Source organism: Dermacentor silvarum, chromosome 5 (assembly GCF_013339745.2).
Source record: "Dermacentor silvarum isolate Dsil-2018 chromosome 5, BIME_Dsil_1.4, whole genome shotgun sequence".
NCBI lineage: Eukaryota > Metazoa > Arthropoda > Arachnida > Ixodida > Ixodidae > Dermacentor > Dermacentor silvarum.
The window spans coordinates 72,249,006-72,272,830 of NC_051158.1; the positions used below are offsets into that span (position 1 = coordinate 72,249,006).

Consider the following 23,825-nt stretch of genomic DNA (forward strand, 5'->3'; position numbering starts at 1 on the left):
GCGGTATGAAAATGACGGAGCGGGCGTGCCTCATCCTCTCCTGTGCAGCGCCGCGATGAGCGCTCGGGCCGCTGCCGCGAAACCATCTCCCGCTCAAGCTAACCATCTCCCCGCTGCTTCGCATCCACACATGGTTGCACATCAACTGTAATGCACAGGAAGGCAGATCTGTGCAGAGAACGAATAAAAAAAAAAACATCAAATCATGACAAGCCACTATGGTTCGCAGGCTCACTCAATAAATAGAGCGTTTCACTATAAAGTGCAGAGATCTTAAAAGCGCACTAACGCAATAATCACGGTGTTGGTATAATTGAAAAGCTTCACTGATCTCAAGCGCACGCTGGTCTGTATAGCGTCCTAAAAACGTTCCGTTTTGAAGAAATGTTTCACAACCACATTTCTTCACAATCTTCAGTAAAATAACTGGCAACTGAGACTATGAGCGAGCACGCATGCTCGCGCGTAGATGATCATTCATGCTTGAGCATAACGAGTGGCCTATGTTTTGCAGTTGATATGCAATAGACACTGGTTGTTAGTCATCGATTTGTCTGTCGTGTTCACTTCGCCCTGTCTGTATCGATTTCCTTTTGAAGCTGGAGAAATTGTTTCTTTTCAGATGGGGGCATATACAGCCAGCGTCTGGTTCTCCTCTTCTTGGATCTCAAGGTTAAGAAAGTGCATCCAATGTACATGCACAACGCGGGTGCTGACATCGCGGAGAAACTTGTGAAGCATCTGTGGAGTGGAGGTGAGTTCATTCTGGTGTACAACGGCGTCACAGAAAGTAAAAGTAAACAAAGAAGAGGGGAAGCACGCAGAATACAAGCGCCGACCCTCAACTCGGGAGGAGCAGGAGGAGGGGTGTTGCTTGCTTCAGGCGGACCTATAGCCTTGCAAAACTTGCCGGCAAATGCTCCGGCTGAACGACACCTATCAAACGCGATACGGTCTGAAACTCTCAACTCAACCTTTACTCACAGACTATAAAGGAGAAATTATACAGTAACACGTACGTGGTGACACGATGTGGATGTTATCCATTCGAAAACGGAAATTCCAGTTGAAGTAATGCAACTGATGGATGTCTGATGCATTTGCTTTTTTTTCTGTGTTTTCTCTACATCTGAAAAACTTCGTCACTCACTTTCGGGAGCTCAATGACAGATTGCTAATCGACATTCTCCCAGCAGGTTGAGAGACAACCGCCTGAAAATATGTGTCCATACAGAACTTTTAAGCTCTATGTTTTGTATAACTGCCCCATTCGGACGTTTAGTTCTTTCTGAATTTTTTTCCAACTTCCTGCAAAGTGTTATATTTCCATGCGGGTAGCTTTAATTGGCTTCTCGAAGCTATCAAGGTCATTTGCTTTGCGAGTTCCTGCACATAGCAGGGTTAAGATCACCAGCTTCCATTAACGCTTATCTTTCGCTTCTGTACCCTCGGACGCAGGGATTATTCACGAGACGTCACCGGCACCATATCGCCGTTCTATTAAAACTTTCCGCTACACATCTGGTGATGGGCGGCTCGAAATAACACGCTGTTTCTTCCGCGTTCGTTTCACAGCTTTCCATTGTATGGCGTCTGTGACGACGTCATTGAACACCCTCAAAGAGCAGGCTCACGCGACCTACGATATCTCGGAAAGAGCTGGTCGTTTATCTGTTTATCAAGGTTCGAATTTCCTCAGTTATCTACCTCTTATCAGTAGGTCACGCGATAGCAATCACGCGCCGTGAGACAAAAGGCTTTGTCAAAGTAAGTTGTAAAATAAAAAGAATTAAAATAAACTTGGAGAAAAAAAAAGCTTCGCCTTTAAGAGTGGAACGCGATAGTCTTGCGCATGCTGATTCTAACTTGAGCTTGCAATTTACCTCATGCCATCACCACATCTAACTTTCTGCCGTCCTCGACTGTGCTTCCTTTCCCTTGGCATCCATTCTGTAACTCTAATGGTCCACCGATTATCTGCCCTACGCATTGCATGGCCTGCCCGGCTCCATTTCTTTTTATAGCGCATCTTCTATGGCTAGGATGCGGGATTCAATTGTGGCGTAACGTCGACAGAAAAAAATGGTGGGCCGGTTCTAGCAGCAGTGCAATGCAGAGCAATGGCTCATAGTCCTGTAAGGCAGAGGCTACAAGCAGCGACTCATCGCAAGCAAAAAGGGGTTTGTGTGCGAGTTTCCACGTAAGAGAATTACGTTTTCTCGCAGCCGTAGTGGTATGGGTAAAACGTCTTGTGCGGTGCGGCTAAGGTTGTACGCGCGCTATAGGTACAAAAATGACTTAACCAAACACGCAAGTGTCATTTATTCGCGCGCAACAGAGTTTACACGCTCAGCTTATGATACAACCAGTGGAGGTCTTACGGTCTAACCTTGAAACCTTGCTCGCTCCCTACACACATCTCACTTGTGAGCAAACTCGTGGTCGATGAAGACGAGTTTGTCTTCACTGCGCTGTAGCCAACTCCCAGGGCCCGAGATACTCTGGCGCATGCGTAGTTTGTGCTGGCTGCGGTCGCATACACGGGCTGCCTGGTGTACCCTGGAGGGAGCATGGTCCTGGTGGATGCTGATTGCATGATCTCGTCATCCACCTCAATTGCAGTAGCAACCCGCTACCTCCCCCCCCCCCCCCCCCTCTTTGTGGTGGCGCACGAGGCTTTCCTGGCGGCGCGTGCTGTCTTTACAGGATGCGCCGCCTGATCTCGGAGGCGATGCGCTGATCAAACCCGCCACATTTGTAGATGGTTGGAATTCCTGTGCTTGTCCTCAATCTCTTGCTCTTGCACTCCATATAAAGACAGACACAAAAAGAAGCCCTCGAATACACGTAAAATTGGCCCACGACTGGTCGCTCGAGGCACACTGTCTGTATTCGCGGGCTTCTTTCACGCTTGAAAAAAAAAAAAAAACACTTTTATGTGGCGCGCATTGAGCAGAAAGCTGTATCGGATTTTTTCATGTTGCTGTACAATTTTCTCATTGACACTTTTAATCTGATTATAATATTTGAGAAATTGAAGAATTAATTAGGACTAATCGTTTAATTAGGCGGTATGCAAAAAGATATTTCAAGATCTCCAAGCACCGGCAAACACCATTACCTTGGTTCGGTCCAGCTGCGTATCATTTGCATGTTTTCTAAAGTTTGACTCAAGTAAAGTGAAACAACCTGTAGAAGCGCGCTCCGGATCAGCCGTGTGCATACAAAGGATTCCGCGTTTTCTGCCTAACCCCCCCCCCCCCCCACACACACACACATAAAAAGCGCGGGAAAGGTACCCTGAATGTTTCTTCGGAAATTGGATTTTACCTGAAAGTGTTCAGTGAAAGCAAATAAATTTACAAAACGGCGATGCGTGCTTCGATGCAAGGAACCGGGCGCGATGATGGTCATGCGTCAACATGCCGTCCACGCAATCTTTACTTTTTTTTTTTTTACAGCGCAGCTGTTAAGGGCTAGGTTCCCCAGGTTCGTGTCCGCGTGTAGAATAGACTATCATCATCAGCATTGGCTCGAGTGTCGTCGTCTTTTTCCGCAGCTGACTCGTTGGCGCCACTCGGTCTGCGCTCGTGTCGTTGGATGCCGTGCCGAACACGTGTTCGGCACGGCATCTAACGACACGTAGAACAACAACAACACGTAGAACAACAATTTCGGCTCCATGTGCGTGGCGGATTATCGCCAGTTGTCCATACAACTGGTGAAACTATGAATTCATAGCTTATCTTTCTTGTGGGCGAGCGCCACGGCTCGCCTATAATAGCACTAGAGCGCACTTTTCAACCTGATTATCGTGTTGCGCGATGTATATTAGTCCTAGTTAAATTATATTCCAAGACGCATTTACTTGGGAATACGATCAGACCATCGACTGTAACATGACGGCTCCTTTAACAAGGATGACTGCGTGCAGTATATAATAACAGTGTCCAAAATGACATCAGACGGCATATTCCAACACGCCAATTTCATGCACAGGAATGAATTTTATGCATGCGGCACTTTATTATAATAAAGGTCTCTTCAATGAGCACTTCGCAGTCACAATGAACATCGCATAGTGCGCTACTTATTTACGAAATCTGACCGCTTCGCTGCACTTTTAGTAGGGAGTATACTCTAGATTTGATCGCATGCCTGCGTTGGTTGGCGCAAACATTCAATTTTTTGTTCAGTGTGGTGATACGTTGCTGACCAAGGGGGTGTTCAGCTGCGCGAGTTATATGCGTATGAAAAAAAAAAAAACATGCAGTGAGGTCCCATATCAATTGCTAAGATGGCTTCGACGGCGAAAGCTTTAATGCGTTGACATTTCATTTCCAATTGGTTGCTTCTTTTGGTTAAGCAATTAATATACTATTAATTGGTCGTAATTTGATATAATTATTTTCTTACTTGCTGTTACGGAGTCTTGTATTGATCCTAATTAGTATGTACTACTCTTTGGAAGTCTTAATTAGTCTTAATTTCGCGTGACCATTCTTATCACGGAGTCTCTAATTAATGTTAAGTAGTCTCTATTACTGTTCGTAACCCCTCATTACTTTTAATTATTCGTAATTACTCTTAGTTACTTAGTAATTCACTTTAGCATGCTTTATTAAAGGTGTCGTATGATGTCCGTATATTGGTGGGGTTAATTACCCTAATTACTTTTAATAAGTCTTTGTGACTCTTGAATTACTGTTAAATACTTTTAGCTACTTGGTGATTAATGCACTTTTACATGCTTTATTGAACGGTAGAGCTGTAATACGCCGCTTTCTGATTTTTGCTGCCGCAAGTGTTGTCCAGGATGGTCACATTCCGCGACCAATGAGCCAGTTAAGCCTTTCGCTTTAAAAGGCGCCGATGCACATTAGCGCGCACGCACGAGCGCTTATGCTCCATCGCGTGCACACAGCGATTTAGAGACCGCATCCGCACAGCCCTCCTGTGACAACGCTAAGAGGCACCCAGCGCTATTCTTTTGGAGCAAGGCAACACTTTAGATGCACTGGGGAGCGAGGCGAGCTTGCTAGGGAGACCGCGCATGCGCAGACCCTGGCACTACTTTTTTCACCGGCGCGCTCCGCCGACGAGCGGCCACCGGTCCGGCGTTCCGAGTTATTTGTTGGCAGCTGTACACCCGACAACAAAAATTTAGGGACCACGGGATCTCAGAAAACGTTTAATTCCCGAGCAGCCTATAGCTGTAACCAGTAAAACTCTACACGACAATGTTGCTAGCATATTTTAGTCGAGGCCCGAAATGCGAATACCACGCTGCGTTGTGAGGATGGGGAGATATTCAGCTTTTTCTCAGACTTCATGGTCCGTAATATTTTGTTGCCGTATGTACTTTGTAGTCAGCATTATGAGGTACCATGCTCGTTCATGAATACAGTACATTGAATATGAAGTTCTGTCCTCATTGTTCTTTAACTCGATCGCAGTCGATCCCTGGAGAGCGATGAAAGTCCTGCTATCTTCCTAGCGACGGCGAAGTTGTCTGGGGAGCGGTGCTGACCATTTACCGGCTTATGCCGATCATGCTCCGTAACGTAGGTAAGCATCGCACACCACCTACTTTTGCTTGTCTGTGCCTTTTTCTACACGTGGTAATGCCGTACGTGGTTAACCGTGAAGAACCATTACAACATGAAGCCGTACATTTCAACGGTTAAATTCATATTCTCTTTTTTTCCTCACCCTTTCGCCGCGCAGCCGTTATCGCTGTGGTGACCAAAAAATAATTATGGGGTTTTACGTGCCAAAACCACGATCTGATTACGAGGCACGCCGTAGTACGGGACTCCGGAAATTTGGACCACCTGGGGTTCTTTAACGTGCACCTAAATCTAAGTACACGGGTGTTTTCGCATTTCGCCCCCATCGAAATGCGGCCGCCGTGGCCGGGATTAGATCGCGCGACCTCGTGCCCAACAGCCCAACACCATAGCCACTGAGCAACCACGGCGGGTCGATGTGGTGGCCACTCGGCTGCCACGCGTTGTCTAGCGGGCAGCTTGCGCGCGAGCCGCAGTGCTCGGCGCATATGCGGCCATTAGCCAGGCCACGAACAGTGCTCTGTTGAACAGCTGACTGAGGAGACGCCTTGGCCGCGAACCGCAATGCTCGCGATAAATGGTAGCACAGCAGGCCAAGCCACGCTCCGAGCTGCAGTACTCGTGCTGGCGAACGCCTTGGCCAAGGGCAACGGTCGGGCGGCAGCTTCAGGGACGGCCGCGTTCCCTGGTGCCTTGATCGACGGCGTCCGACTCTTCGGGCTGCTGTCTTCCGTCTCTCGCTGACTAGGTGCGTCTCTCGCCACGAAGCATTTCGTCACGTACTCGCCATATGTGGCCTAATCGTGGCACAACGCATCTTTGGAATAACACAGGGCTATCGCTGATTTGGTGAGATCACTCACATGCGTGGTCCAATGGCGAAGGAACCCGTGCACACTTCGTCGTCGTCGGCATCGTTTTCTTTCATTCATTACAACCAGTTTGTGGTACACTGAATGGGGCGGGAACCTTTAGCGAGAAACGGCAACGTAAAGCGTCGTGAACTCGACGCAGCAACCAGAGCAGAGTGAGGCGGCACATGAGGCTGCTTTGCTTTGTAGAGCACGTGACGTCTCGCACACGCGCACAAGATGGATCTCGAGTTCCAGAAGTGGTTACTATAGCGATTATGGTTCCCAGAACGTGACGTCACTCCATATGCACCTAGAACGAAGCAAAAGTGATGGACGTCACTATTGGCGTCAGTGCACCCCTGCTCCCTGAATGCGCGGCGCAATTCCGTGAATCGGATCGAGAAACTGTCAGAAATGGTACTTTGCGTGTCCTCCGAGATCGTGTGGCGTCCGAGATTGCACCGGTGGCGCGCAGGTGCATATGTGCCATGTACTTCTGCAGGGGCCCTCGGGTCTCGCGCTTCCCTGTGGACACGTTGCGCCACCTAGTGGCGCGCCTGTTAAGTCCGGGCGTTGTCTCCGATATGCGTGGCGCGCCAGCTTGTGCGAACACTCAGAGACTGCCAGATTTGTGTTGTGTTGTGGCCGCTCGAGGCAAAGTGCCCCGAGTGGCCAGCTGCACGGCAATTTTGCGTGTATTCGCGGGCTTCTTTCACACTCGGAAAAAGAAAAAAAAACTTTTATGTAGCACGTATTGAGCAACAGAAATCTGTATTGGGAATTTTTCATGTTGCACTACAATTTTCTCATTGACAATTTTCATCTAATTATAATATTTGAGAAGTTTATTAATAATTAAGACCAATTATGTAACTAGGTGGCATGCAAAAATAATCTGAATATCTCCAAGTGACCGCAAGCAACATTACCTTGGTTCTGTCCAGCTACGTGGCATTTGCATATTTTTAAGGTTTGGCTCAAATTACGTCGGTCACCAGGTATAAAATTAATTCTAAAGCTGTAGCAGCAATTTTAGCGACCTTGGAGCAAGATATAGCGAGAATTTAGCGGCACTACGGATCTGCATCTGTTCTATGTTTTGAGCGACACCTATGTTTTACTTAAGCTACTCTGTCAAAAAAAAGTTAGCAACACTAACACGAATTTACTTAACTTGGTCCTGGTTTCAAGTGGCTTGCTACTTTGTAAATTGCCCATTTTCATCAAAACTTTACATTATAAGTGCGACCATCCACAATTGTGTACGTGCCCAAATACTCATTGCCGTGTTGTGTTTAGAAAAGTATGATTTCTTGAAAATTTAGATTGAACGTAAGAAATAACCCCACAAGCACGAAGATTAGACAAACCTGTGTACTACCAATAGTTCCCATGGTAGTTTAGCGAACACAGCACCAGATGTCTGTCTAGTAATCTTAGTCAGAACCACTATGTAAGCTTTAAAACAAGCCAGGCGATAGGAGCTTTACCGTTTTTCATGTTGGCGCCGAAGCTGTGTTCCATATCTTTGTCGTCGTCGTCGTCGTCGTCGTCGTCGTCGTCGTCGTCGTCGTTGTTGTTGTTGTTGTTGTTGTTGTTGTTGTTGTTGTTTTGTTGTTGTTGTTGTTGTTGTTGTTGTTGTTGTTGTTGTTGTTTAAGGCGCTGTGCCCCAGTTGAAGTCCACTGCACACTCGCCGTCTACTTGACAGGTGTAGATATTAGCAAGAAGAACGAGCGTCTGGACGCTATACGGAACGTGTACCTGTCCCTCGGCATGCTGGGTCATCGGTGGCAAGGAGACGGCACCACGAACTGCATCTCGTTCATGCGGTCGGCTTCGAAGCTGCAAAAGATCATCAATAACCGCGAGTTGAACCACCACGTCGAGAAGGTTTACCAGTGGACCATCGACATTCCAACGAAACTCCGACGTTCGCTCAGGTGAGCACAAGCAGCGGTTGCACTTAAGGACGACGTTCAATTGTGCACCTCCCTAAGAACGATAGGAGCTCTGCCGAGTCCATTCTGTGGGAGCTCAAGCGAACTCCAACCGGTGGAGTATGTTCACTCTACCGGTATGCAAGCAGAGTGAACTTACTCCACCAGGGAGTAAAAACACTCACAAGCGAGTAAAATGCGGTATAATTAAGCACATGTTCTTGCAAAGGCAGTTGCCAGAGCTCCATTTGCTCTTCATGTAGATGAAACCTTCTCAAGGCCCGAAGTAAAGAAAAAAAAAAGACTAGGAAGAGCGTCACGTGACAATCTTGAACGCCAGTCATAGGATACAGAATGGGCTCATGGGAAATATGCTTTCACCACTTTACGCGAGCGGTAATTTCTAACCGTCAAGTACGCGAGGAGTACGTGAGATTAGAGAAGATGACGAGGGCCGATCGGGACGAAGGCGTCGCTAAAAGCTACCACGAACCAAACAGTGTGTTGAAAGGTCCGGTAACCATGTAGCGCCTATCTTCTCAAAAGTTAACGCGTACATAGCCCTTGGAGGGAGGGAAGGGCGGTGTCAGAAGAGGTTCGCTAGCCGAGGCAACTTGCCTGACGTCATGCTGCCTCCTGTTTGTGTTTTTTTTTCCTTCCCTCATGTCATGGTGGAACAGAGTGCTGCGAAGCAATACTATGGACAAGGAAGTGAAAAACTAAGAAATTAGGCACACATGATGCGCATGGTAAGGGCATCATGCGCATGATGCGCAGTTGCACATCATCTATGTCTAGTGCTCTAGTTCATCACGGACAGTGCCCTAGTAATATTAAAAGGGCACTGCAACAGTTTTTGAACACGGTAAGAAAATATTCGCGATCTGTGGACGAAAATGTCGTGAACATGCGATCTAAGCATTCATCCGTTGCATGTAGTAGGGAAGCCACAACTTCACATAAGAGATGTCTGGCTCTTTTCGTTGTTATCTTAGGATTCGGTGTCAGTGGCGTAGCCAGAAATACGTTCCGGGGGGGGGGGGGGTAACCCATGTTACCGGAGACTGGGAGGGGGAGAAAAGGGGGAGGGGCTGGGAATGTTGCATAAGAACAGACAAATGTCGGGAGGAGAGGGTTCTCGGTGTGTCACCCCCTGTTTACGCCACTATTCTGCGTAGGATGGTGCGCGCGCAGGACGCATGTCCGAGCTGCTCCTAGGCCATCACAGGCAGGCAGCATCTGCTGCGACCGTTGTGCACGAAGTTATCATTGCAAGTTTGTGGGGCGACGGCTATGAATTTTATGTTTCCTCTGGCGCCAGCACATTCAAGTATCATGATTACTTGTGTGGAAATGGGCAAGATTCAGTGGTGACTAGGCCCCTCATGGAAAATACCACGGCGGCATCGATAGTTACTTGTTGGAGATCTATCAAGAACTGTACATCTACGGGAACGCTTTTAAGCGAACTTCTCGTGAAGGTACAGACGCTTACATCTGAAGTGCGTGAGGTGAAGACTGAGAATTCAGTGCTTCAAAGTCATCTCGCTCACTGCACAGAGTTGATGCGCGCTTTTTTGGTGCGGAAAAATGACAAAGAGGCGTCTTCACCATCAGCGTCGCGTGCTTCGTATGCGGACGTGATTTCTGCGACTTGGCAAGCCAGGTCGTCACCCGTCATAAACTTAGTGTGTTTCAACTGGGCCAGTCGTGTACGGACGTAGAACGTGCGGTGCAGTCTGTAGCAGTTTCTGGAAACTTCGATAAACCAGGACGCTTTCGAGTGGTATGGTCAAATGATACCTTGCGTGACCGTGCTGCCCTTCAGGCATAAGGCTTCACAGTTTATCAACGTAAGAGACTCGTCCTTCCTGAAAATGGCGCAAGTTGCATCAGCAAACTGACGACGTCGGACGATGGCCCCCGTAAGCGTATGCAAGGCGCTTTTTTTTTTTTGTCTCGGTTGGGTCCTGAAACTACCCTAGAGGACATTATGACGGCGCTGAATCATCTTGTCCCGAGTGACTGAATGAATGAAACTGAATGATGTCAAGAATGGCCAAGAGAAGCGATCGTTCGGCCCGTTTTTGACGTACCGATGGCAAAGGAATCTAAGCAACCACTAGACTCGGGCAAATGATTTCTAGCGTTTGCTACCAAAATGTGTGTGGCCTTCGAACAAAAGCAAATGAATTCCTTTCAAATGTAGCCATTAAACATTATGACGTACGTTTCTTACTGAAACTTGACATAACGAACTTTTCAGTACAGTGAATACTTATCGCTAAACTATGCAGTTTTCCTCACAGATCAAATATACCCTACTTTGGAGGTAGCTTTTATGGGTGGCGTTCTGATTGTTGTGAGGTATAGCCTCAAAGAAAGGCGCCGATGCGACCTTTAAGTGTGTGCTGAAAGTATATGGATCTAACTACAGTCAAGCGAAAAACAGACTTATGGTTGCATGCTGCTGTTTCGCTCCTAGCATACCTTCTCACGTTATTGCTGACCAGCTGAATTCACTCGCAACGGTTTATGATAGGTTGAAACATAGACTGCTATATCCTGGTGATTTTAACGTCCCTGATGGTAATTACAATAATATATATACTTTGTCTGCATATAAACACGTTGATTCTAATTTGTTTCTTTTTGGTCCCTAATGCAAATAAACAACTTTGTTAATTCATCTGGCAACATTTTAGACCTTGTTCTTGTTAATTTTGATACTGATGCCGTCGATCCGATTAGTGATCTTGTTAAACAGGACGTGTGGCATCCGACATTCCAGGTCTTCTTTTGTGCATCCTGTACCACGACCGAGGATTGTAATGGCATGTTATACTTGTTTTCAATTGGTGACTACTTTGGTATGTTTAAACATGTTAAAGATTGTGAATGGTTTCCAATTTACAATGCCACCGATCACATTTAAATGTCGCTTCGGAAGTTTTAATTTTGCGGTAAGGAATGTCATTGATCTGTATATTTTAAAATTGGCGAAGGAAAAACAACCATATCCTTTCGGTTTTACAAGTGAATTGTGGCGCATTCTCCGTAAAAAAGTGAAGTTCCATCGTCGTGAAAAATGATCAAGTGACCAGGAATTGTACAAGCAGTTCAGTCAGCTTAGAGCGCAGTGCAAATGGTATTTCCATCGGTGTAAAGAACAAGAATTAGAATACGCGTAATTACAGTGGTCAAGAAGACCAGAAGAATTTTGAAGTATGCGAAAGCTTATAAATCAGCCCAATGTGCTTATTGGTGACGTTGCGAGATCCGGTGATTGGTCTGCCTCCCCTCACTCTATTGCTCAAGCATTTGTCGATTATTTTTGTTCTGGCTATTCGTTACCAACACCAGACGTGACGGACATGTGCGAAGATATCTTTTGTCGGTGAACTTTTAGTCATCAATATGGTGATGTCATTGGGGGGGGGGGGGGGGGGGGAGGATGGCTGCTATATGGTCACTAACGCCGAAAACTTTAGCATTTGATGGCGTCCCAGATTTACCCTTGAAGGGATGTGCAAGTCTGTTTATCGGTGCCTCTTGTATACATTTTTACTTTATTTTTTGAGTGAGAATTGTTTCCAGAACTATGCAAAACCTTGGTTGTCGTTCTAGCACATAAATCTGGCGACAGTGGGAAAGTAGAGAACTACAAACCAGTGTCGCTGCTTTCTTCTTACATCAAAGTACTTGAAGTTGTTTCAAGCAAGCATTTTCCCGTCCATTTTGAACGCAAAATTTCACTGCATCGATAGCTTTATGCCTGGGCGATCTACGAAATCAAACTTCGTCTCTTTTCTAAATGACGTTGCGCTAGTTGCTGAGGACAGATGTCAGGTAGACTGTGTTTGCTTTGATTTCTCAAAAGCATTTTATTTAGTGATTCATAAGATTCTAGTACATATGTTAAACATGTGTGATGTCAGTGACGTTCTTTGTTTGCTCCTCGCGGACTACTTGTATCTATGTAAAAACTTTTGTTCGTGCATCACGAAGTTTATCAAAATCTTATATCGCCATCCATTGATTAATGGGTCTATTTTTTAATGTGTTCATAAATTACATCGCTCCTAGCATTACAAATATCAAACTACTACTGTAAGCCGACTATACAAACAGTTAGCTCCTGTTAAAGGCATCAACGACTATACTGCCCTTCAAGCGAAGTTAATTCAGTGGTGAAATGGTGCCGTTCTAATTCAGTCAACGATCAGCCATCAGCCTATATTTATGTCCACTGCAGGACGAAGGCATCTACCTACGATCTCCAATTACCCCTGTCTTGCGCTAGCTGATTCCAATTTGCGCCTGAAATTTCCTAACTTCATCACCCCACCTATTTCTCTGCCGTCCTCGACTGCGCCCCCGTTCTCATGGTATCCATTCTGTAACTCTAATGGTCCACCGGTTATCCATCGTACGCATTACATGGCCTGCCAGCTCTATTTTTCCATCTTAGTGTCACGGGGGTAGCCGTATTTTGGCTTCTGGTTGGCTGTTCTAATTGCGTACTTATAAATGTACACAAAATGTTTGTATTATTTTACCAGAAACAAGCTGCTTGTTGTTTTTGCAGACACTTTTGGTGGCACACTGTTGCAAAAAAGCATATAACTAAAAATCAAGGTGTTCAATTTTAAGAGTAGCTTAAAATTCAGTCACCATGTTAACCGTATCGTAAGTGCATCTCTTTGCGTTCTGGCTCTCCATCCCAAATAATTGATGCTTTTATCAATCCTCATTGTTTCATTAGATTGTTTCAATGTTTGGTTGTCAGTAAACGTGAATATTGTTCAACAGTATTGAGTGACGCTAATGTTCTTCTTCAGGAGAAAGTTGAAAAAAGTGCTACACAGATTTGTTAATATATTTTGCGATATGTGCATGGGCCGTTCCTATTATTAAAGTTAAAAGACAGGGCTTGACAGGTACAGCATGAGAACATCTTATTCGCGACGTAAAGTTCGGGACATGGTATTTTTTGCAGAATTGCATTTGTTGGTATATTCAGTGTCCGTTTTTGCCCTAATCTATTTGTTTTTATTTCCCGAGCTATTTTGGCGGAATCATGTGGTTAGAGTTAATAAAATCAGTAACTTGAATCCCACGATTAGTTTGAAATGTTTATTTCACACTGTTAGATAACATGATAATGCTGACATTAAGAATACTTTTGAATTATTCTTCTGAGTTATATGTATTTTGTACGTCATATCTATTTTGTTCATGATCTCTTTTCGTTTTTTTTTTCTACATTGTGCACCAAATTATAAGGTTTTCCGAATGTTGTATTTAGGCGCATAAATAAACAATTAAATTAAATTAAATTTCGAGGCTCCTATGTATTATGCCCCGCTTATGACATGATTGATCCGCGCGGGAGCTCGTAGTCGCCAGCCCTTGGGCAAATGTTCATGACCCTAAATTACTCTAACGAAAGTTCTCTTACGCGTGCAAACCTCTCAAATATTCTAGCAAACGGAAAAGCGGTGGTTGTTAGCTCGTCCTGTCACTGCTCCTTTGTCGGGCTCCGGCACATTTGTAAGACGCCAACCTTGCAGTTGCCATGGCCGCGATATGATCAAAAATTTAAGATAGGCGCAATAGGCAGAGCATTGCTCTCGGAACAGCCGCGGTTGAGAGGAAACGTCGGGTTGAGGATAAACGGGAGAAAGTAAACATTTCGATCTTTATAGCTTCGTTATGATTAGGTCTTTTTCATAAATTTCGGAAACCACTATATATTTTTCTCTCCATAACGCCGATCACAATGTACTGGTCATCCCCTGGAGGTAGCACAAGCACGTCCGCTCGCACACAAATAAATTTTCAGCCTTGTTTTTCTGCCATCAAGCATCTGAAGAATGGAATCTCTTCCGCATCAAGCCGCTGCCGTCACCTGTTCATCACGATTTGCGGAAGACGTAACAACTTTATTATCGCTTTGAAACTGTGGTAACACCTCTTTGTACTTGTTAGGTACCCACCCCTTATGTAATACTCTTACTACGGGGTCCTTAAGGAAATAAAGTGATATGATGGAATGTGATTTCTGTGTGAATATATACTAATGGAAATGCATCGCACTAATTTCAGTGTATCCTCCGTTTTAACGAAAACAAGTGTTGCAGTGCCCGTCTAAGCAAAAAAGTGCTAGCTTCTCGGCAAACTGACTCAAACCAGATAATTATTTACTCATTTTACTCTCATGCATGCCGCAGGAAAGGTGTGGACGCCATTATCACCAACAGACCGGACCGCCTCGCCACCATTTTGAAGGAAGATGAGTTCCGGGGCATGGTCCGACCCGCCACCATTTACGACGATCCCTGGACTCGTTTCGGTGACAAATCTCCAGTTGCAGGGACGCCCTTCGTGGACGTGGATGTTGAGGGTCACAGCTGAAATGAAATACAACGTTCAAGTCGGACCATTACCGTTGAAGCTAACAATTGAGCTAATCGGCTAGCAGCACACCAGGCTGCTTTTAATGTATTCTTGACATTTAAGCGTAAAGATTGCGTACTACATTCCTAAAAGTTCAGAAATGTATAGAAAGCAGATGCGGATGACGCATCAGTATTCCGACCAATAAGTGGGAGTTTATATATTATACCTAATAGTGCTCGAAGCTAAACGCTTTGTCACAAGCCACAATGAAAACGAGTTACGAACAATATTACGCATTTTCTGTAAGCTACTCCAGAACTTCAGAATATGGATGCTTTAAGCTCGGAGCGCGGCATAAAGAAATCCAATGCAAATGACACATTCACATGTGGTCACTCTGAAAATAAATGATTGAAAGACATCTTACCCAAACATGTTACTGAACCCAAGAAATAACAAATACATGTGGCTTGTAAGCCATTCGCATTAAATAAAGAAAAAAAAACTATGATCGAATTACAGTAATCGCGATTTAATATAGCGGTGGAAGCGCGTGCCACTGTCTCAAAAAACACTTCCTAGCGTCGCACCGTACGGTAATGTGAGCACAATTAGGACAAGGCGTAATGAAAGCTGATGGATAGATATGTGACATTTACACGCCTTCTGAAGTGTTGGCCAAAGTTTCGTGCTGATCACGCAGCCATTGTCAGCGACAAAGGCAGAAAAGGCGGCTTGCTGCGCCGCGCCGGCGTTGTTCGCTGCCGTTGTTTACAGAGGAAGCCGAGCGAGGCAGGCGATAGACACGTCACCACGTGATCATACACAGCGGCACCAACGGGAGCGCGGTAAAAAAGGCCTATAGTTGCCCGAACTGGTGTTTTGAGGATATAGCAAGCGCATGTGTCATGTCCACCGAGTCTGGCCGGCCCATCACATGGAAACGTGCTATTTTTCAGATAGCGTAGGAGAAGAAATTCTTCTAAAAAAAGGAAAACGTTTGCTTCCATGCACTTTAACAGCGACAGCCTGTTGTAGGCACCTTCATGGCAAGTTCCGTGATGCCATTGTGTACTCTGAAATGAAGCGTTCTCGTAGAGTCACAAAATATGCACGCAGGGACACGAAGACAAAATGCAACTACATAGCAAATGTTTTACAGCACTCAAGCACATATATGAGCATGAGTACACAACACGTTAGAAACTAAAACAGGAATATACAGAACCACGAAAAGAACGATATCAAGAAATCTGCAATTTTTGTCTTTTTTTTTTTTTTTGTGGAAGCACATTGAAGGTACGCTACGTCAGAGCCAGCTATCCGAAATTGGTTACTTGAGCAGCAATAAAAAAAGAAGAAATAATAAAATATAAAGAAGCGCCATATACACGCAGCACAAACGCACGAAGATGGTCTCATACGGGTCCCAGCACCGAAAGCACAGTCCAGAAAATATAGAATGGTTACCCGGCACCCAGGAGTGAAACAGTCCACACGGGTTCTTATACATGTGCACATAAGGACAACACGACCGTGAGATCAGCTCGCTAAAAAAAAAGCACTACGTAGAAAAGACAAAACAGTTATCTCCCTTGTAGGCAGTCTATAGGATACGCCTCCACTAAAATATCGCGAAGGGCACTCGATCACGGCACGCCGCTGCTTATCAGGTCATGACTACGCGGTCCAAGCACTTTGCTCACTGTGACAGGACCTCTGACAAGGATATTCACACGGTCACGCAGGTAAACTCGCTGTTATTCATTGAGAACATTCCACGATAATAGAATGTTCTCAATATGTGTAATAAAAGTGAATGTGTAATAGAACTGAACCGTCGGAGTTTTCACAGAATTCCTCAGACATGTCCGAGAGGAGGCTCCCAGAGAACGAATGTTAGGAATGGAAAAAGTTCAATCCAATTTTCCGGAATAATATACTTGCAAAACGTTTTTGATATATATATATATATATATATATATATATATACAATGTGAGAAATAGAGATGGAGTGAGGAAAAAATTATCGTCTCAGTGTCTCCACAGACTGAACTCGAAGACGAGCGCGCCAAACCAGCATATACGACAGTAAATGCTGAAGGTGTGTGTGTGTGTGTGTGTGTGTGTGTGTGTGTGTGTGTGTGTGTGTGTGTGTGTGTGTGTGTGTGTGTGTTGTGTGTGTGTGTGTGTGTGTGTGTGTGTGTGTGTGTGTGTGTGTGTGTGTGTGTGTGTGTGCGTGTGTGCGTGTGTGTGTGTGCGTGCGTGCGTGCGTGCGTGCGTGCGTGTGTGTGTGTCCGACAACGTAGTAGACTGAAAATTGCTGCAATTTTCAGAGCGTGCAATACATTTCTGCGCGAACAGAAAAAAGAGTTTTTCATACTCCCCAAAATTAGTTACAGCGGTCTACACAACTTCTATAGTATCACTGCATGCCTCCTGAACCTTTCAGCCGTTATGTAAGCTGACGCGGGAAGTACTGAGAAAACACAGCCACTGAAGGTCGCTCTCACCAGGCTATCTTCCATTTCATTCATTCATAAGCCCTCATTCCCAAGCACCCAGAGCATTAATTCCAATTCATTTTTATGTGAGCAGGCACTAGAAAAATGAAGTGCACGCAAAGGGCGAGAGGCACTATTTGCAGTGACTGATGAACATAAAGATAAAGAACCCGTATGATTGACGATATTGATGAATTCAATTTGCGTTGGGCTAGTACTACGGCAAGAAATTCGGCCAGATCATCGAGCGCACTCGTTTTGGTGTTGACGCTGATTCCTTCAAACATAGCATCACATACCCACGAAGGTGATCGGCTACGCGACAAATGAAGTAACTACCTATAACTAACGATGTTCAGAAGAACACATGTAAAGAACGATATTTGATGAGAAGATATACCGAAATTTAAAAAATAAATAATAATCAAAATAACATACGAAAACAATAGCAGAAGCAATGCCTCAATAAAAGAATTCAATAGAAAGACAAATAACTGATAACTGCGAAGCGCATCTTATTACCGTCGCAGTGCCTTCTTGACGTTGACTGTTTTATTAAACAAAAAGTTGGCGATAGTCACTGACACCACAAAACGAGATACCTTAAACTAACATCGCCATAATAATTGTCCGAAGCGCAAACAAGACTTGGTTTGCTGAATAAATTGTTCAAACATCCAGTGAAATTAGTACCTAATACTCTGTTTCAGTAGGACCTAGGGTGCTTGCACGTTACGTAACTTGAGGCTACCGGCTGCTTAGCACTCGCGATATCGGACGGAGCGGCCTAATCTCAGGGTTCCAATGTGGTCAAGACTGCTCGGCGTATTTTTTATCTGTTGTCATTAACATTTGTCGTTGGTGTGGCCCTCCTCAAGTCAACCCTGCGTCTTCCTTGTGTCAAAACTTCCGTCCGGTCCAGCTTTACGAGTCTCACAGCTCACCCCAGGCATTGCTTCGGGATAGGCCGCTATTCGTCGCCGAACTCTTCTATGGCGACCATTAATGCGCAGACCACTCGAGGTGAACCTTATTTTTAGTTCTAGGATCCATGCCATATGTGATATTCTATCAATACGGGTTATGATACAATCTATGAACAACCCAGGGTAGGAACTCAATATTTCAAGAATGTCGTTTTGTTCACGACCTTCATCACACCCCTGTCATTGTAGTCATCGTCCTCCATCCATCTTTCGTTCAGCGCAAATTGGCAAGTCGGAGTGCACGAGCTCTGGCTGAAATCTCTGCCTTTCATAAATACAATTGTCTCTTTCGCTGCGCCGAACTCTGCCCTTTGCTACGTTACGTTGTAGGTGAAGGGTCACAAATGCTAATATAGCGTAAACTTTGTTCAATCTTGAGCGAAAGGTTCTAATGGTGCCACGCGGCGTGGAGCTGTTCTGTGTGTATTGCGCCGCTGTTTCTCAATCCGTACGCTTGGATGTTTTATACAGCGGCATGGCTCGCGTCCCCTACTTCCTGTGGAACCCTGGATTCGGTAAAGAGTGGCAACGATTGAAAACTTCTTCAAGTATACAAGTCGCTCAGGCGGGGCTAATGCCGGCGGCTTGCGTGGCAGGGGTCGACCTGAAGGAATCAAAGTTTCACTACATTTATTCAGCGACAGAAACAGAGGGATCCGAGGGGCTCAATTAAACGTTTGATTGGTTGGCCACAACCATGACAAATGAAAGAACCTGAAGCCACAGAAAACGTAGGGGTTGTTGCTTATGTTGAATTGAAATGTAGAAACAGTCAGGTAAAGGGAAACGAAAGTGGACGAAAAGACAACTTCCGCAAGTGTGAACCGAACCAGCATACTCCGGCATTATACGCGTACGGTGCTTTACCAATTAAGCTACCGCAGCGCCATCTCAATGTCCCCTTTGTTGAATATTTATGTACAAAGTTAGATCTGGGAGTGTTAGCCAGCGCTCCTCACGGCCAAGGTGGCGGACGGGCAACGCTATTTTAAGCCGTATTATGTGATCTGGTAGTTCGGTCCCCACCTGTGGCAAGCAATCTTTTTGTCCAGTTTCATTTCCTTTTACCTGATTATTTCTACATTTCACTTAAGCATAATTAACACCCCCTGCGCTTTCTGTGGCTTCATCATCGGCAAATTTGGTATTACAGTCCTGGCTTATTAAGTCATTTCTTATTACAGCTATTGTTTCGGACACGGTACTGGTCAGGAGAGGCAACACTAAATGCCAAAAGCACTGCCTGACATCGACCTTACCACTCATGAAATTTTTAGCAGTAACGGGGCATTGAGCACTGAATGAGAAATTGTGCAATCGCTCGCGGAAGTACGCAACAGCATGGTCCTGGTGTAGTAGATAAGCGTGGATGAGTATCGCTACGCAAAACAATATGTATATAACGTTAACTACATGATGCTTGAGGAGCATACTCTTGGGCTGATGCTTATTACATTTAAACAGCAGCAAGGACTATCACAGACAGCGCTGAAAGCCGAGTAACTCGGTGCAATTGCATGTCGACGCGCGCGCGCACACACACGCACACGTACACACTCATACGCGCGCGCGCGTATTATATGTGCGTTTTCATATTAAATAAAATAACAATAATATACCTGGTTTCCTGGATTGTCTCTTTAAGCATAACCAAGAACTGATTACATTTAATAAGGTATACCGAAATACATAAAATTATACCCTGATAAATGGTGTTTGAAATGAATGTAAGACAGCAATAATTTCTCAGACAGTTCTTGAGAATTTTTACGTGAAACTTTAAAGAACCACTTAAGGAACATGAAAGAAAAGAATCATTAGCTCTTTTAGTATAAGTACTGAGAGGAAGAAAAATCTGAGATATACAAGTTATGCCCTTGGTTCCTCCGAGTTCCAACCTTTTGTAGATTGGACCACGCAAGAAAATTATTATGCAGATTAGTTAGCGTCAATACTAGTCATGGTGATGCCCGCGCTATGCGCGAAAGCCGTGGCTTCGCAAATGTGAAAATGTATAAGTTCCTATTGTGCAGGGAGAATTTGTGTTAACTCATTGCAGCAGGCACCTCGTTCATTTTTAATGCATTCTTTGGACTTGCGAAGCAATTGTCAGGTCAGGGCGTCGCGTATATTCTGTAAAGGCCGCGATAAAAGAGCCGCATATCGCAGAACACGCGATTTTGAAGCCATGATCTGCATTCATTATCTCCGCCTGCACAGCAGGATAGTTTGTTCGGAGTGCACGAGACCGTGCAATAAGCACTGTATTTCCGAGTTCGTGAGTGACGCCTTTTCGACTCCCATGCACGCATGCCATCAGGCCCTCGTGACATATCGTTCGAGCAGCCGACAATGCCGAGATTGTACAAGAGGGGCAGCCTCCCAACGTGTTTTCAGCCGACTGCACAAGTTTGATGTGACTGCAGAAAACTTGTGAACAATGTGTGCGCATGTGTGTGTGTGCGTGTGCGTGTGTGCGTGCGTGTGTGTGTATGTGTGTGTGTGTGCGTGCGTGCGTGTCGCTGCGTGCGTGTGTGCGTGCGTGCGTGTGTGTGCGTGCGTGTGTGTGTGTGTGTGTGTGTGTGTGTGTGTGTGTGTGTGTGTGTGTGTGTGTGTGTGTGTGTGTGTGTGTGTGTGTGTGTGTGTGTGTGTGTGTGTGTGTGTGTGTCTAGGGGAGGAGGGGCATAATACCCGAGGAGGCGTGCATAACCTGATAAGTCACTGTTTAGCTAATTCACAAAATTTCACTGCACAATTTCATATTCCCACCATAGCCGGCTTAGGGCAGATGCGTTTTATATTGCACCGCATATTATTTCTCGCACTGTCGCCGATGTTTAGAAGCGCCTGAGTTTCATATTACTATTTCCCGTATTCTCGAACCTCGAGTCGCAGCTATGCCTATACTCTACCACGTCGAGCAAGCTGCGCCACCCTTCAGCTGAAGAAGACGCTATGCGGTTGTCAAGAATTGCCGTGAACTGTCAACGTTGTGCATTGACTACTTCTCTCGAGGAGGGGGGCGCTGTCATCCACTTTATTAAGTTCAGGTCGAGTGCTGAGTGGAAGAACGTTCTAGAATACGAAGTCACATGATTCTGCGCTGGTTTTGTACGAAGAATTGTTGGGAAACATTTTAAGCCTACTGATTTAATGAAATGGGAGAGAAGAAAAATGCATTGATCAGCCCATCACCGTAAATATCTAAGAAATAGTATGTTTTTGTTTTTCTGCAGCGGACTCTGTGCGATTCGCGCTTGTAAGCGCTGTGGGTGATCTAATCACAGGGCTGCTACGCCTCCTTGAAATCCTAGAAAACCCCGGAATTTGCAAAACCAGATTAAAGGGCCCTCTAATCTCCTTGAAAATAATTATTATCCTAGAATTTTTTAAAAACTGGAGTATTAAAAGTAACAAAAATTAAACACATTAAAAGTAACAAACTCAGCATAGGTGCTATGTCATGGACACCAACTCTGAGGAAACAATCCTGGATAGGTTCTTTTCAGAGCGTCACCAAACGACTGCGTTGCGGTATTTCTACAGCCACCAAACAGACAGGGGTGCTTAAATTTTTTTTTTATTATTTTCAATAGTGCCAGTTTCGAACGAGACCATAGCAGGTGGGCATTCATACAATTCCAGCAGGACAACAGCTATGAACAGCCTAACAGTGGCCAAGAAAACAAAGCAAAGGTAAAACTGTGCAACAGAAAGGTGTCATACGTTTGCAGTTCACATCCAGTTCCATTAGATTCACTTTACACAAAACAGCGCAATCAGTTTATTGAGTTGATTACAGAAATTACAGCACTAAACGTCTTTAAGGTTCACCAATATGATCGCTTTACGCATTATCTAGTAGGTTACAGAAAGTTGAAAAGCAAACTGTGTTAGTTATAGTTGGTTCCAGTTTATTCCATGCTTTCACTGCAAGCGGAAAAAGCGAGTATTGAAATGTATCATTATGGAACGAGTACTCTGTTGGAGTGAACTAGTGTTTGTGGAGTCAGGGGTGAGATTTGGAAAATGATAAATACTTAGAAGAATATATTTTCAGCCGATTGTGGATTAGCTGGTGTACGGATTTCAAGCGCGCTAGTTTTGCTCTGGCAAATAGAGTTGGAAGGCCCGCTCGAACTAACAAGTTAGTGGTCGAGTCGTTACGGTTGTATTTTTTGTAGATGAATATGATGGCTTTTCTTTGGACCCTTTCTATTTTATTTATGTTAGACATTGTCTGCGGAAACCAAACAACGTTGGCATATTCCAGAATTGGGTGCACGAACGTGATGAAGGCTAGCAACTTGGTATGCCACGGTGTGTATCGGAAGCGACGTCTAAGATAAAATAGCTTCCGCAGGGCAGTAGAAGTGACGATATCGTTGTGCGAATCCCAACGAAGTTTTCATGTTAGAGGGACCCCTAAATATTTGTGCTGCTTGACTTTAGTAAGGATACTGCCGTCAAGAACGTAGGTGAAGTTAAAGGGATTCTTTTTTGCTGTAATTGTCATGCAGACTGATTTTTTTATCGACATTTACCACGTACTACACCGTTCAGCAGCACAACGCACTAGCCACTGGGCCCCACCATGGCGGGTCGATTAGTGTTTCCGTGTGTCCACATGCATTGCTGCGTGACAATATGACCTGTCAGATGCCATGTTCCCCTTATGCTTATCACACGAGTTAAAGTGTGTTTACTTTATGTCAATGCAATTTACCTTAGTATTCTGGAACATTCTTCCACTCAACACTCCACCTCGACTCGAGAAGTGCCCGCCAGTGCCTCCGCTCGACAGAAGTGGCCACTGCTCTTCATTGACGTTCGGCGGCAATTCGTAAAAAGGGTAGTGTTTTTTGTTTTTGTTTTTTTGTTTCACCCGAATGGCGGCGCTGTGTCCAACTCGGTTGTACGGCGGTACAATGTACATGTAAAAGTATTAACAAGGAGAAAAACAATTAAAGAAATGTATACAGAATACTACAATGAAAAACGTGTATAGAATACCTGGTTAGCTCAAGCCGGCTAGGTGACTGTCACCGCCTAGTTTCAAAGGCGATACGAATAAGTCATCATCATCATCATCATCATCATCGAGGGCAGGAAGAGTTTCGACTGGAGGATAGTTTGAGAATAAGGGCGATAGCCGCATAGCACTGCCGGGGTGCCCATTCTTTCCGCGCGTTTCTTTAGAAAGGTGGCACAGGGGTTTTATGTATGTAACGTCATTGGCTAAAGGGTTCCGCCGTCGGCAAAATGGTAATGCAGGCGCGAAATTTATTGTTAAATAATCGCGGAAATGCCGTGAAGTGACGCCCCTGTTACCTCTCTGCTTGGGAGCGTGGTTCCCCACCAGCGGCAAGTTTTTTTTATCCACTTTAATTACCATTAATTTACCATTTTCTTTAATTCAATTCATAGTACTAGTGATTTCCCCTATGTTGTCCTTGGTGTCTGTGATTGTTGGCTATATATATATATATATATATTATATATATATATTATATATATATATATTGACATTATAAATATTTGAGTGCCGAATGTGTATTATGATTATTGACC

General features: G+C 44.8%; 2 protein-coding genes across 2 annotated transcripts in view; both read left to right on the forward strand.

Moving 5' to 3' along the window:
* The window catches only part of LOC119454168 (dermonecrotic toxin SPH), a 57,176-nt gene that overhangs the window by 7,015 nt on the left and 26,336 nt on the right, over positions 1-23,825 (forward strand). The gene's annotated exons all lie outside the window — the stretch shown is intronic.
* Positions 5,474-14,943, forward strand: LOC125945850 (dermonecrotic toxin SPH-like). Its single transcript, XM_049668179.1, has 3 exons — positions 5,474-5,568; positions 8,134-8,365; positions 14,596-14,943. The coding sequence occupies exons 1-3, from the start codon at positions 5,544-5,546 to the stop codon at positions 14,777-14,779; spliced, it is 441 nt and encodes a 146-aa protein (XP_049524136.1). The 5' UTR covers positions 5,474-5,543; the 3' UTR covers positions 14,780-14,943.

Bases quoted from the DNA above. Each gene is read 5' to 3' on its own strand.
- LOC125945850 (XM_049668179.1), top strand. From the start codon at position 5,544: ATGCCGATCATGCTCCGTAACGTAG. The intron at 5,569-8,133 runs GTAAGCATCGCA...TCTACTTGACAG, and splicing joins GATCATGCTCCGTAACGTAG to GTGTAGATATTAGCAAGAAG. The intron at 8,366-14,595 runs GTGAGCACAAGC...TGCATGCCGCAG, and splicing joins AAACTCCGACGTTCGCTCAG to GAAAGGTGTGGACGCCATTA.